Source organism: Orcinus orca, chromosome 13 (genome assembly GCF_937001465.1).
Source record: "Orcinus orca chromosome 13, mOrcOrc1.1, whole genome shotgun sequence".
Lineage (NCBI taxonomy): Eukaryota > Metazoa > Chordata > Mammalia > Artiodactyla > Delphinidae > Orcinus > Orcinus orca.
Window position 1 is genome coordinate 8,868,199 of NC_064571.1, and position 14,747 is coordinate 8,882,945.

The following is a 14,747-nucleotide window of genomic DNA, read 5'->3' on the forward strand; positions in this document are numbered from 1 at the left end:
GAGAGCTACACATTCTATTTGGGTAACTTTGGAAATCTAATTCTCCCACTCCTCAGGGATGGACAGTTTCGGCTTGTTGAGGGCTGGAACCGTGCATTTGTGACTTCTCCAAACTATTTTGGCAAAGTGTGTATTCCTTACTGTGTATGGGTGCTGAATTTCCAGTTTGTTACGTCTGCAGTCACTCGGTGGCCTGACAAAGGTTTCCGTAAGTGTCTATATTTCAGAAGGAGAAAAACAAAAAATACTGTCTTTTTAATCTCTTTGACAGAATTTCTTGGAAGCTCTTGAGGTCATGATAGTGAAACTATCATGTGAAATGGCCAGCCTCAGTGCCAGCCCTCAGTGGTCAAAGGCAGTGATCAACACACACCCAGATTCTGGCACCAGGAAGCCACACTGAGAATGTGGGCTGCAAAACACTTGGCTACCTGCCATGGGGCTGGGGGATGGAGAACGGTAGGATCTACATGGAACACTGAAATTCACTAAAATTTACCAACCTCTTCATCAAGCTCTTCACTGGACTATGCAAATGTTCATCTCTTGTTCCAAAATAGTTGCTTAAGGTAGATCTTGCCAGCTCAGTTCTAGCTTCGGTGAAGAGATGTATTCCTGGAGCTTCGTACCCAACCATCTTCTATGTAGGCCTTGGTTTTTCTCAAGTTTACCTGGGAGGCTTGGAATAGATCAATGAGTCCCAGCCTAGAATCACCTGGAGAGCTTTAAAAACTACTGATGCAAAGGTAGATTTCCCATGTCAGGAAATCTGATCACGTGTCTCTTTTTAACAATCTCCCAGGGGATTCTCATGCTCAGTTAGGGCTGAGGACCTGGGAGAAGGTCTATCTCAGCCTCAGGGCCTCACCATCTCTACCACATGCAGAATTCGACTGGGGACCTCAACTAGGCAGATGTGATGCAGCTGGTCTGAGCTGGGATCTGACACTGCTTTTCCAATAGATCCCAGATGGTGGCCCTGCTGCTGCTACATGGACCCCTGCTTGAGGAGCAGAATCCTTTCCAACTGTTTATCTTCTATGTTTTTCTTAATTTCTTGAGACTCTGACACTTAGAGAACCCGTTCTAGCCTCAAAGCAAAGCACTTTCCTTCCCATCAGAGCAGCAGGAAAGGTTATCTGGGAGACCACCACGGACACGCATGAGACTCTTCATACAGCCTGACAGTTTCATGTGGGGAGATTACTTACCAAATAGTTTAACCAAATGTTCTTCTTGCTTATTTGAACTCAATGCAAAGTTGGCATCTCTCAAGCTCTTTTGTTGAGGATAACCTATGGGAAAGTAAACTTTAGCTGTGAGCCAATCTTTCGCTGGATCTGCATGTAATTCTTTTTAAATCGATACACTCATGCATGGTATTTGAGAGAAACATCCTGCAGTTGGCCTGCTCTAGGGGAAATAGCACTGGACTTGGGTTCCAGTACACATTTTTTTTTTTTGCGGTACGCAGGCCTCTCACTGTTGTGGCCTCTCCCGCTGCGGAGCACAGGCTCCGGACGCGCAGGCTCAGCGGCCATGGCTCACGGGCCCAGCCGCTCCGCGGCATATGGGATCCTCCCAGACCGGGGCACGAACCCGCGTCCCCTGCATCAGCAGGCGGACTCTCAACCACTGCGCCACCAGGGAAGCCCCAATTGCTTTTCTTTTAAAAAGAAATCAGCTCCATATTAAAGGACTTGACTTTTTGGATAAAAACCTTCCCACAAAGAAAACTCAAAGCCCAGATGGCTTCACTTGTTAACTCTATCAATAAGGAAGAAACATCATCACTTCTACACAAACTCTTCTGAAAAACTGAAATTGAGAGAGTACTTTCCAATTCATTCTATGAGACGAGCATTATCCTGATAACAAGCCAGACAAAGATTACAGGAAAAGAAAAGTATAGGCCAGTATCTTTCATAAACATAGATGTAAGAATTCTTAACAAACTTTTAGCAAATTGAATCCAACAATATTTTTTTAAACGATAATATATCATAACGAAATGACATTTATTCCAGGAATGTAAAACTGATTGAACATTCAAAAATAAATCAGTGTAATTCATCATGTTAATACAAAAATCATATGCTCATCACAACAGATGATCAGAAAAAGCATTTGACAAAATCAAACATCCATTCAGGATAAAACTCCCATTAGCTAGAGAACAAAGGGAATTTTCTCAATTTGATATAGAGTAGTTATACTCTTTATCAGGGGATTCCCTGCTGGCGCAGTGGTTAAGAATCTGCCTGCCAATGCAAGGGACACAGGTTCGAGCCCTGGCCCAGGAAGATCCCACATGCCATGGAGCAACTAAGCCCGTGCGCCACAACTACTGAGCCTGAGCTCTAGAGCCCGCAAGCCACAACTACTGAGCCCACGTGCCACAACTACTGAAATTGAGAAAAAATTACTGAAAAAAACTCTAGAGCGCCTAGAGCCCGTGCTCCACAACAAGAGAAGCCATGAGAATGAGAAGCCTACGCACCGCAACAAAGAGTAACCCCTGCTCACCTCAACTAGAGAAAGCCCGCGCACAGCAATGAAGACCCAACACAGCCAAAAATAAATAAATAACTAAATTTATTTTTTTTTAAGTAATATATATCGGGAAATCCCTGGTGGTCCAATGGTTAGGACTCTGCACTTCCACTGCAGGGGGCGCGTGTTCCATCCCTGGTTGAGGAACAAAGATCCCACAAGCTGCCCAGCGCAGCCAAAAAAAACAAAGGGATATATCATAAAGACAGACATATAGACTAATGGAATAGAATAGACAGCCCAGAAATAAGCCCCCACATATATGGTCAAGTGATTTTTGTCAAGGATGTTGAAACCTTTCAGCAGGGAAAGGTAAATCCTTTCAACAAATGGTGCTGGGAAAACTGGACATCCACGTGCAAAAGAATGAAATTGGACTCTTACCTAACCTCATATACAAAACTTAACTCAAATGGGTCAAAGACAAATATAAGAGCTAAAACTACAAAACTCTTAGAATAAAACATAGGGCAAAGCTTCAGGACATTGAATTTGGCGATGATATCTCAGATACGACACCAAAGGCACAGGCAACAGAAGAAAAAATTAGGGAAATTAGATTTCGTGAAAATTTTTAACTTTTGTGTATCAAAAGACATTATTAACAGAGTAAAAAGGCAACCCATAGAAAATATTTGCAAACCACATATTTGATAAGGGATTAATATTCAAAATATAGAGAACTCCTAAAACTCACCAAAAAACCCAATTCAAGGGCTTACCTGGTGGCGCAGTGGTTGAGAGTCCGCCTGCCGATGCAGGGGACACGGGTTCGTGCTGCGGTCCGGGAAGATCCCACATGCCGTGGAGAGGCTGGGCTCGTGAGCCATGGCCGCTGAGCCTGCGCGTCCGGAGCCTGTGCTCCGCAACGGGAGAGGCCACAACAGTAAGAGGCCCGCATACCGCAAATAAATAAATAAATAAATAAATAAATAAATAAAAATAAACTCAGGATTTAATTGCCACTAAAAAAAAAAAAACCCAATTCAAAAATGGGTAAAGGGGACTTCCCTGGTGGCGCAGTGGTTAAACATCCGCCTGCTAACGCAGGGGACACAGGTTCGACCCCTGGTCCAGGAAGATCCCACATGCCACAGAGCAACTAAGCCCGTGCGCCACAACTACTGAAGCCCGTGCACCTAAATCCCGTGCTCCTCAACAAGAGAAACCACGGCAATCAGAAGCCTGCGCACCACAATAAAGAGCAGCCTCTACTCACCGCAACTAGAGAAAGCCCACGCGCAGCAACGAAGACCCAACACAGCCAAAAAAAAAAAATGGTAAAGGACTTGAATAGACATGTACCCAAAGAAGATATACAAATAGCCAATAAGCAAATGAAAAGATACGCAACATCATGAATCATTAGAGAAATGCAAATCAAACCTATGATGAGCTACCACCTCATACCAATTAGGATGGCTACAATCCAAAACAAAAACAAAAACAGAAACTAACCAGCGTGGTGAGGCTGTGGAGAAACTGGAACCCTTGTGCACTGTTGTTGGGAATGAAAAATGATGCACCCACTATGGAAAACAGTATGGCTGTTCTTCAAACAATCAAAAATAGAATTATAATATGATCCAGCAATCCCATATCTGGTTATATATCCCAGAGAATTGAAAGCAAAGTCTCAAAGAGGTATTTATACACCAATGTTCACAGCAGTGTTATTTACAATAGCTAAAATGTGGAAGCAACCCAAGAATTCATCAATAGATGAATGGATAAGCAAAATGTGGTATATACATACAATGGAATATAATTCAGCTGTAAAAAGGAAGGAAATTCTGTCACATGGGGAATGGGGAGTTATTGTTTAATGAGTATAGAGTTTCAGTTTTATAAGGTGAAAAAACTTCTGGAGATGGATGGTGGTAATGGTTGCACAACATTATGAATGTATTTAATACCACTGAACTGTACACTTAAAAATGGGTTAAGAAAAAGAATCTAAAAAAGAGTGGATATACATATGACCCAGCAATCCCACTACTGGGCATATACCCGGAGAAAACCATAATTCAAAAAGACACATGCACCCCAGTGTTCATAGCAGCACTATTTACAATAGCCAGGACATGGAAGCAACGTAAGTGTCCGTCAAGAGAGGAATGGATAAAGAAGATGTGGTACATATATAGAATGGAATATTATTCAGCCATTAAAAGGAACAAAATTGGGTCATTTGTAGAGCTGTGGATGGACCTAGAGAGTGTCATACAGAGTGAAGTAAGTCAGACAGAAAAACAAATATCGTATATTAACACATATATGTGGAATCTAGAAAAAATGGTATAGATGATCTTATTTGCAAAGCAGAGAGACACAGAACAAGTTAAAAACACCAAAATTTAAAAGTTTACATTGTAAAAAGAATTTGCCCTTCATTTCCCCGCATTTACGGTGGCCCCTTTCCCATATTAAAGAGTCTTGAAGGTGCCTCATACACTCTTCAGAGCCATTCACACATAGAACATTCTGGACACTGTGACTGGCTTTCTTTGCTTTGACTTAGCCATATGTCCTGATGTATTTCATATCAGATTATATATAACTCCTTCATTATCTTAAACAATTGCACGTTGACCCATTTTATGAATGCATAGACACCAAATACAAATGAACACCTACCTATGATTCTATTTGCATAAAATTCCAAAATAGTCAAAACTAACCTGTGGTGACCGGTAGAATGCAGGATAGTGGTCACCTCGGAGGAGGAATAGGGCAGTGAACGAGACGGGTGGGAGGCTACCAGGGAGCTGGTCATGCTCTGATTCTTAAACTCAGTGATGGTTATACGGGCGTGTCCACATGCTAATAATTCACTGAAATGTACATTTATGATTTCTGCACTCTTCTGTATGATGTCGTGCTTCAGCTTTACCGAATTTAATCTCACAGTCTAGTGGGAAAGTTATACAGAGCGGCAAATAACTATGGCTCAGTTTGGTCAATGAATTCAGGACTCGGTATCTTCTTGCCCTGTTGCAGCAGTTGACCCCAACGCGGCTGGAGGCTGACCGCAAGCTAATCCCAGCTGCTGCCAGCTGGATAACCTTGGGCAAGTTACACACGCGTGAGCCTCCTCGGTTCCCAAATCTGTAAAATGGGAATAATAATACCTCATACAGTTATTGCAAGGGTGTAATATAGTAATCTATGTAAAGTGGGTAGGAGTGCTCCGCAAGCACGTAGCAGGTGTTCCATTCACTCCAGCTACCGTTACCACGAAACTGTCATTTTTACAAGGAAAAGGATCCTCCTCAGTGCTCAATAAAGAAATGCTTTGGGGGAAATATCCACCGCCGGTCTCCTCGGGGACGGCGAGCTCACGAAGAAGCGTGGTCGGAGGTGCTGAAGCTCGGGAAAGCAGTCTCCCTGGACAGGCGACCTAGCAGCCCACCACTCGCTGACCGCCTCCTCCTTAAGCGCGGGGCAATGACGTCACCCCCACACGGTGCAGCCTACCTTGGAAGCTCCCCAGCGATTCCTCCGGGCCGTCTCCATTGGCTGGCCAGGACAGGCGGCCCCGCCCCTTTGCCCGCCGCGGGACCCGGGGGCCCGCCGTCAATCTGCCCAGGTGGGAGCGGTGATTGGCCGCGGGGCCCGCCCCCCAGAAAACTCCGCCGGGCTTGCGTAGGCTGCGCGCTCGGGGAGGGAGGGGCGCGGTACCGCGTCAGGAGCCACCGCTGTCCCGGTCAGCACGCCAGGCCGCCGTTGGTCACTCCTGCAGCCCGCCTGCTGGGCAGGGCCGGCCCGGCCCGGCCATGGAGTCCTACGACATCATCGCCAACCAGCCCGTGGTCATCGACAACGTGAGGCTCGGCAGCCGGGGGGAGGGCGCACGCGGCAGTGCACGCGGGGACCCCCGACAGACTCGGCTGGTCTCTCTAGCTCACTGCCCGCCCGCCACCCCTGCCGGCCGTGCCCACCTGGCCCTGTAGTTGGGGCCACGGGGCCAGCCCCCCGCTGGCGCGGCGGAACCCCAGCCCGAGCCCTCCCTGAGCCGGGCGGGGAGGTCCGTAGAAGAAGGGGGTCCCATCGTTCTGGCGGCCCTTGGTCAGCATCCGGAGAGGTGGGGTGACAGTCGGGCGGCCCGGCCGAGGCACCCCGGACCTTTCTCAGTTGAGAGTGGGGTTGCTGGGCAGGTTTCGACCCCAGCCCCTTTACCCCTTCTCAGGCTGTGGCCCTGGCTGTCCTCTTGCACACTGCTGGCCCCATCTGTTGGAGAAGGTTGGCCTGGGGACCTCTACAACAGCTCTTTCCAAGTGCTGCAGCCCCAGGCAGCACTACCAGAGTGGGCAGGCCCTACTGCGCCCTTTTCCTGGGACTGGGGAAAATGCAAGTTAAGCTCTGCCCACCACATAGCCGCCGCCACCTGGCTGACCGCTTGGCTACTTTGACCCTCTCCTTAAGTGCTCTCCGAGCCAAGCAGAAGTTCCACAGCCGGCAGGGCAGTGGAGAGAATTCAGGACTACTCTTCCCAGGACCCTTAGCAGTTTGGGAACATTGTTTGCAAACCTCAGAGGAAAGTTGCCTGGCTTCATTGTGGTTTGTCCTTCAGCATGTTTTCTGGTCCACGGGAAGAAAATGAAGGGCAGGGATCTGTGGATCTGCCCCTAGCTGGGTATCTGCCTCTGGTGTGTGGGCCTTGGAGTTTTTGATAATGACTCACTTCTCTTTCTGGGATCTGTCTCCCTGTAATCCCTGAACGGCTGTCTTTTTTGGAGTACCCATGTACGTGCCCTGAGTCACAGCAGGGGATGTTTAATAAGGCTAGAGCTGGGCTTGGAGGATGCTCTCCATCAGGCTACAGGAAAGATCAGGCCAGTTCCTTACTTGGCGGGCTAATCAACAAGTTAATGAGTTTAGAGGGCAACCTGTTTGGTTCCTCTGGGCTTCCAGCCCCTCCTGTGTAACTTGGGGATGTTTATTTCTGCTTTGCGGACCCCAAGGGTTGTGATGGAGATCTATGGGAAGAGGGGTTGAGATGCTCATTCCTGCAGTGAGTGGGAGGTTTCTAGACGCCAGGTTCCCTTTAAGATATTCTAAGTCCAGCTTCCGTGCTGGAGCAGTGGCAAGACCAAGCTGTCCTCCTGTAGTCTCTGGAGAAGCCACTTGAGGAGAGGTGCCAGTTGTCCCAGTGAACCCAGTGATCTTCCCCAGCGGGTCCTATATGTGGCCCATGGTTGCTGAGGGGAGGGGGCCAGAGTGTTGCAAAAAGCTTATGGGTTGCTTCTAGCTGGGTTTTGGGAGTAGCTTGTGCAGCTCCTGCCTGGAGCTGACCTTGGAGTGTGCAGACGAGGATGTACTTCATGGTTCCTCCATCTCCACACTAGTGACATTTTGGCCTGGATAATTCTTGGTTATGTGGGGCTGTCTTGTGCCTTTTAAGATGTATAACAGCATCCCTGGCCTCTACCTAGAAGCGAGTGGCAGCCCCCGCTCCCCAGTCTCCAGACGTTGTCAAATTTGGGGGAGGGAATGCAAAATCGCTCCCGGTTTTGAAGCACTGGTGTACTTGTAAATGGCCTTGCCCTCTTGGCAGGATCTCAGGCTGCCACCCCGGGCTGCCATGGTGGGGCAGCAGCCCTCCCCATGGCAAGGCACTGCCTTCATCTGGAGGTGAATGTTGGGAGCTAAACATTGACTTTCTTTGCAGGGTTCGGGGGTGATCAAGGCTGGCTTTGCAGGAGACCAGATTCCCAAATACTGTTTCCCAAACTAGTAAGTGTTGCTCAGGCAGCATCCCTAACCCTTCGGTTTGCTTCCGTAGAGAACGTGGGTCCTGTGTCACAGCTCTCTTTGAGGCCAACTCTTGTCCCCACCTGTAGGGAAAACTCCAGATTTGTGAAGCTGTTGCTCTTAAGGGCGCTGGAAGGAGAAGACCTGTGCTCTGGGCTTCCCCCTCCTCTTTGGAGGCTGATTTTGGTCCCTCCTTTAGCCAGGAAGGAGGAGAAGCCACCAGCATTCCCCTCGGGACAGGGTGTGGTAGCAGCAGCAAGAATAAAAGAGAGACATCTCCAGGAGAGAGACCTAGACTCAGAGGAAAAAGTGGGGAGTTAATGCCACCCCTTCCTCCCGGGAAATGTTTTCTTCAGGGCCCATTTAGTTTCAGACTCTAGAAAATATTTTGTTCAGTCAAGGAGGGTCTTTGCCTGAATGGTGCCAGTGGTGGCAGAGGTAAGGGGGAGGTGAAACCTGGAGAAAGCCTGGAGTGCTTCTCCGGCCACTGTAGCCCATCGGGAAGTTTTCCCTCGGCCGTGTCTCGTCTCAAATCCTGGAGGTTTTAGGGTTTAGTGGCCCAAGCCGGGGTGGGGGAGTCCTAAGGCCCCTGAAATGGCTGGCTATATCAAGACAGAGCCAGCCTAAAGCATCCAGTGGGGCCTCAGCTTTCCTTTTGAACTCACGTTGAATGTAATTAAAGGTTCCTCTTGATGTGCAGGGAACTTGGGTCAGATTTTGTAATGGTAGCCCATCCACTCTGCCAAGAATTGCATCTCTGTTCTGGAAGCCCTGGCAGTGGGAAGGGGCAGGAATGACTGAGTGAGAGAGGGGTGTACACGGGAGCCACAGCCCAGTTTCCTGGGGCCACCCCGCCTTGGTCTGCCCTCCTGAAATCGAGAGCGTGGGCTGAGTCATCGTGGCTACAGAGGCTGACCCTCTGCCAGGGCTGACATTACAGAGCTCTCGGCCGTCTCTGGGAGGGCTGGTGGGAAATGGAAGTGACACCTCGTCTTCTGACCCTGAGCCTTCTGTCCTGCCAAGGCCTGCTCTGTAGTCCCGTGGCCCATAGGCCTAGCTTCTGGCCTTTGCCCCGTGGCCACCTCCGGATGCTTTGAGTACAGTTACCCTCTTGACCATTGGAGTTGGACTTTGGTCTTCCTGGACTGGGCTCAGCTGTGCCCCCTGCCCACCTCCCTGACCTCTCCTGTCTTCGCAGTGTCGGGCGCCCCAAACACATGCGGGTGATGGCTGGAGCCCTGGAAGGGGACCTCTTCATCGGACCAAAAGCAGAGGTAATACCTGTGGAGCCTGCCTTTTTCTGGGTTTGGGGTCTTCATTGTCCCAGGAGCCTTGACTGGTGATCAGAGCTGTACCGCCAGAGAGGGCCCTGGGCGTCTGTTCTCTGAGGCCATCTGCCTCCCTCTCTGGTCCTGGCCTTGGAGACTGGCTGGGCTCTGAGAGCCTGAGAAGCAGTTGGACAGATGAACCTGTGCTGGGTTCAGGACCTGTCATGGGGCATGGGGACACCCGGCGAGCGGATGAAGGGGCAGCTCCCAGGCGGGCGGGGAGCAGTTGCTGGGTGAATGTCTGGTGCCACAGCTGGCCTCCCCCCTCCGCAGGAGCACCGGGGGCTGCTGACCATCCGCTACCCCATGGAGCACGGAGTGGTGCGGGACTGGAACGACATGGAGCGCATCTGGCAGTACGTCTACTCCAAGGACCAGCTGCAGACCTTCTCCGAGGAGGTGGGGCAGTGGCCCCTCCCGCCGGGGGGCCCAGTTCTCCCTGTGGTGTCCTCTCCCTGCCCACGGCATCCCAGTCAGGCTTCCTCGTTTCCTCTGGCTTTATCAGGGCCTGCCACCTCTGTGTTGCGTGGGCCTGGGTCCACACAGTCCGTGGCCGCCGAGCAGAATTTCCCAGGGAGCGCTGGATCTTTGGAAGAGTAAAACTACTGGCAGATGATGGGCTTGTGCCGTCGGGAGGGATGGCAGGCCGCAGCTTCATGTGCTCACAGGGGCGGGTGGCTCTCTGGAAGGATCATTGCAGCGCCAGCACGCTGTCTTTGCACCTGCCGGCAACTCTGGCGTCTCTTGCAGCATCCTGTTCTTCTCACGGAAGCTCCGCTCAACCCATGTAAGAACCGGGAGAAGGCGGCAGAGGTGTTCTTCGAGACCTTCAACGTGCCAGCCCTGTTCATCTCCATGCAGGCCGTGCTTAGCCTGTGAGTGCTCCCTAAGCCCTGCGGCCCCTCCATCTCCGTCCTCCCTGGGGGCAGCCTCCTGCTCGGGATGACCAGGCATCTGACTTCCCTGTAGAAACAGCCCCCTGATGACCGTCCCTTTAGGGAGTCCCGCGGGTCCCTTTTTCAGACCAGATGAGGCACATGTCCCGGGGTCCCTTCCAGGGGTGAGGAGGTCCCCATGCCTCAGTGGCTGAGGTGAAGGGATGCTGACCTGGTGACAGGTATGCAACAGGACGCACGACGGGAGTCGTTCTGGACTCAGGGGATGGGGTCACTCACGCCGTCCCCATCTACGAGGGCTTTGCCATGCCACACTCCATCATGCGGGTGGACATCGCCGGCCGCGACGTCTCCCGCTACCTCCGGCTGCAGCTGCGCAAGGAGGGGGTTGACTTTCACACCTCGGCTGAGTTTGAGGTTGTCCGGACCATCAAAGAGGTGACGCAGGGCAGGAGGTGGGGAACGGGGCGGGGGGTGGTCGGACCCGGCGTAAGGTTGAGCCCTGGGTGCGGGTGTCCCGGTTGCCGCCTCCTGAGGGCTGTGTCCCTGCCCACTGCAGCGGGCCTGCTACCTGTCCATCAGCCCGCAGAAGGATGAGGCTCTGGAGACGGAGAAGGTGCAGTACACCTTGCCAGACGGCAGCACCCTCGACGTAAGTTGCCAGGCCAGCCCCGGGCGGGGGCAGGAGTGATGCCAGGACCTGGAGGAGGAGGAGGAGGCCTGTCTGCCTCAATCTTGTGTTCCCAAGGTGGGGCCAGCGCGCTTCCGGGCCCCCGAGCTGCTGTTCCAGCCAGACCTGATAGGGGATGAGAGTGAGGGGCTCCACGAGGTGCTGGCCTTCGCCATCCACAAGTCTGACATGGACCTTCGCCGGACGCTGTTCGCCAACATCGTGCTCTCCGGTGGCTCCACACTTTTCAAAGGTACCACAGTTGGGAGGGGGTAGTATGACTTGGAGGCCAAGGGCAGCTGGACCCTCAGACTGCATCCTGCTTCCTAGAAGCCTGGGAGATGGCCCATTTCCTGTTGGTTTTTTGGGTGCTCAGTTTTTGTTTTTTTTTAAGAGAAAGATTTAAAATTAAATTTTGTTTACTTTGTAAATAGGTGATAAGTTTAACGAGGTCTAAAATGTATTAGATGAAGTCTGCCTTCTCCCATTGTCCTGGTCACCCAGTTCCCTCCCCACAGGAATTGTTAGTTTCTCAGGTAACACCTGTGCATGAATAAGCACTCCCTTTTTACACAGACCTTAGTGTACTGAAGCTCCACGCCATGTATTTTTGACTTTGCACCACATCCAGAAGATCTTTCCTAGAGTGTAAGTTCTCTTATCTGGCCGTATGGGATGGATGTGCCATTTAACCGTTAACTGCGGATGGCCTTGCGGATGGTGAAATTCTTTCTGATCACAAAGATGCTGCAATGGTTGACCTCATACACTGTTACTTCACGTGATGAGAACATACCTAAAAGAAAAATCCTAGGACTAGAATTGCTGAGTAAGAGGGTGCGTATGTGCATTTGTTACCTGGTAGATATCACCAGAGTTTCCCTCCTGAGAGGCTGTGCCACTTTCACCCCCATCAGTTATGGACGAGAGTCCCCCGGCGCCGTCCCGACACTGTGTGTGTTTGCCCATCTGCTGGGTAGAAGTGGGAGGCGTGTTCTCCTGACTCGTCATTCGCCTTTGCCTTTGCTTCTGGCGGTTTTGGCTCCAGAGCAGCGGGGGAGGGAGAGTGTAGGGGTCGGGCAGAGCTGAGTGACTTGGGGTTCTGTCTCATGCTGCCTTCCTGAGGAAGGAAGCTGGGCCCACCTGTAGGCATGCTGCTGGATCTTTTATGCCTTTGGGGTGGCTTGCCCTTACCCTTAATCCTGGCAAGAATGACAAAAACAAGCGTGGCAGCACCTGGGGCTGGGGCACCAGAGGTTGGATGCGGGGGAGCTAGTGGTAAAGGGTCGGATGTGGACCCCCAGTTCAGCCAGCCTTGTGTTCACAGGCTTTGGCGACCGATTACTAAGTGAAGTAAAGAAGCTTGCCCCCAAAGACGTCAAAATCAAGGTGAGGTTATGGGGAGTCCCCATGGGGCATGGGGGTGCTGGGCAACCTGGACCCGGGGAGGAAAGAGCAAGAACCACCCTCAGATGCCCTCTGCCTTCCAGGCCCAGCCCAGCCCTGCTGCTCCCCCTGCTGCCAGCTGAGGCACTTGCTGCCTGGCCTCGGGCACTGGGAGAAAGGCCCCCCCTCCCTGAGGCTGGGACTGGGGCTTCTGTGCGGGGGTGGGGCAGTCACGTTGCTGCTTGCTCCCTCTAGATCTCAGCCCCTCAGGAACGGCTGTACTCCACGTGGATCGGGTGAGGCGGGGCTCACGGGGAGGGCTCTGGGAGGAGACCACTGTGCCCTGGACACTTCTCCCCGGGTTGGCCCAGGCCAGGTGGAGGTGGGTGGGTTTCCCTCCCAGGTAAGGGAAGTGGAGCTCTGGGCGCCCAGGGAGGGCGGTTGGCTCAGCCCTCAGGTCCACAAGACTGCTCTCCCTCCCTCGTCACAGTGGCTCCATCCTGGCCTCGCTGGACACTTTTAAGAAGATGTGGGTGTCCAAAAAGGAATACGAAGAGGATGGCTCGCGGGCTATTCATCGTAAAACCTTCTAGCGCCCAAGGAGGAAGGTGTAGCATTGGGAGGATGGGAGGAAAGGGGAGCCAGAGTCCTTAACCCTTTCTGGTCCGGTTCACATACTAGGCCTCGGGGCCCCCTGCATGCCCTGAACCCCCGGCAAGTGGTGCAACAGTGCTTCCCTGCAGCCCTCCGCACACACACACGCACACACAGTAACATTAGCTGCATGGATGGGAGGCTTGAGCTGGAAGGTGGGAATTGAGGGGCCCAGCTTTGGGCGGTTCTGGGTGTCCCCCTTGGCAGAACCAATTAGGCCCATGACTCTCTGCTGCCCCGAGCTCCAAGGCCAGACACCCAAATACCCCCATTTTCTCCGACAGGGCCAGAGTGCCTGGATGCCTGTATAACTAGCCTTGGGGAGTGGGGTGGAGGAGGGGGCAGCCAGCAGCTCCCTGCCGGTGTGTCACTGCTTCTCATGCCACCTCCTCTTCCTGACCCAACAGAGTAGCCCGGAGGGCCACACCTAGGCATCCCTGACCCTTTCACACTCTGTTCTCCCATCTTTCTGGATGGGTGCCTTGGTGTAGACTGAGTTCTTGTCAGTCTTCTTCCGTCCCCCATAAGGAGTCTGGACTGGAGTCCGACCCTTTGGAGCCAGAGCAGAGGATGCCCTGGGTTTGGGCGGCCGCAGCGTGTTGCGTTCTCCCCTTCAAAGCACTTCAGTGACTTGCTGCTTCCTGTCCTTTAACACCAGTACCTGGGACAGGAAGGGTGAATGGTCTTCATTTGTTGAAGGGAAGCCACTTAATCACAAGTCAGACCTAGTGGGGGTGAGGAGGGCACACTTCCTCCTCCCACCTCTCCCACAGAAGAGGTCTTCATTTACCTTGTGGCCAGGACCCCCATCTCCCTCTTCCGCAAATGTACAATAATTTAACACAGTTGCCTGAAAAAAATTTTTTTGTAAATCATTATAGTAATAATTATGGACAAGGCCCAGTGTGTGGCTCTGTTTTCTTGTGGTTCTTTGCACTGTTGTTTGCTCATCCATCCCTGAAGACCAAAGCAGCACGGCACTGGCTGTAGCTCAGAAGCCTGAGATTTCAGTGGTTGGCGGGGCAGCGTGGCACGGGAGGCCCCAGGAGGCTGGGCTGTCAACCTGGTGGCTGAATTCCCCAGCCTGTTTACATGCTTGCTGCAGTCTGCCAGGAGAACAGGCTGCCTTTCTCCCCTTTATTCTTGGATGGGGCCTTGTGGCAGGCGGGGCTGGGGCTGGGTGCATCCACGCCCTCACCTGTTCTGTTTGAGCACCTCTGCTGCCCGGCTCAGATGTAGCTGAGGCCAATAGACCAACACTGATACAGGATCCAAGTTCAGCCAAGTCAGGAAGCGGGGTGATGGGAGAGACGTAGAAGGCTGTGTCGATGAGCTGGGCTCTGAGAGAGTAAGCTGAGCAGCAAGGAGAGGAAGGGCAGTGGACGGAGAGGGAGCAGTGAGAAGTGAGTGGAGAGTGTCTACCCTCTCCTTCCTCATCAAGTACTTACATCAAGAACACCTACAGTATGCCCAGGAGGTGCCTTGTGTTTGGAGCCCGCGGTAAAC

At 52.0% G+C, this 14,747-nt stretch overlaps 2 protein-coding genes across 2 annotated transcripts in view; one reads left to right on the forward strand and one right to left on the reverse strand.

The window, feature by feature from the left end:
- The window catches only part of C13H2orf92 (chromosome 13 C2orf92 homolog), a gene marked incomplete at its 5' end in the record, with an annotated part of 29,699 nt that extends 24,434 nt beyond the window's left edge, over positions 1–5,265 (reverse strand). Inside the window, 2 exons of the mRNA XM_033401636.2 lie at positions 1,212–1,295; positions 5,235–5,265. Of these exons, the coding sequence (XP_033257527.2) occupies positions 1,212–1,295; positions 5,235–5,265 (115 nt within the window). The remainder of the gene's footprint in view (positions 1–1,211; positions 1,296–5,234) is intronic.
- Positions 5,266–6,176: 911 nt separating this feature from the next.
- On the forward strand, positions 6,177–14,147 carry ACTR1B (actin related protein 1B). The gene is made up of 11 exons (XM_004277774.4): positions 6,177–6,377; positions 8,225–8,289; positions 9,506–9,581; positions 9,909–10,034; positions 10,386–10,510; positions 10,753–10,969; positions 11,091–11,183; positions 11,280–11,454; positions 12,529–12,590; positions 12,843–12,883; positions 13,078–14,147. The coding sequence occupies exons 1-11, from the start codon at positions 6,330–6,332 to the stop codon at positions 13,178–13,180; spliced, it is 1,131 nt and encodes a 376-aa protein (XP_004277822.1). The 5' UTR covers positions 6,177–6,329; the 3' UTR covers positions 13,181–14,147.
- The last annotated feature ends 600 nt before the right edge of the window (positions 14,148–14,747 follow it).

What these genes read in the sequence shown, in the direction of transcription:
- ACTR1B (XM_004277774.4), top strand. Translation starts at nt 6,330, where the DNA reads ATGGAGTCCTACGACATCATCGCCAACCAGCCCGTGGTCATCGACAAC. An exon ending in AGCCCGTGGTCATCGACAAC is followed by an intron (nt 6,378 to 8,224) that starts GTGAGGCTCGGC and finishes CTTTCTTTGCAG; the next exon opens with GGTTCGGGGGTGATCAAGGC. An exon ending in CCAAAGACGTCAAAATCAAG is followed by an intron (nt 12,591 to 12,842) that starts GTGAGGTTATGG and finishes TGCTCCCTCTAG; the next exon opens with ATCTCAGCCCCTCAGGAACG.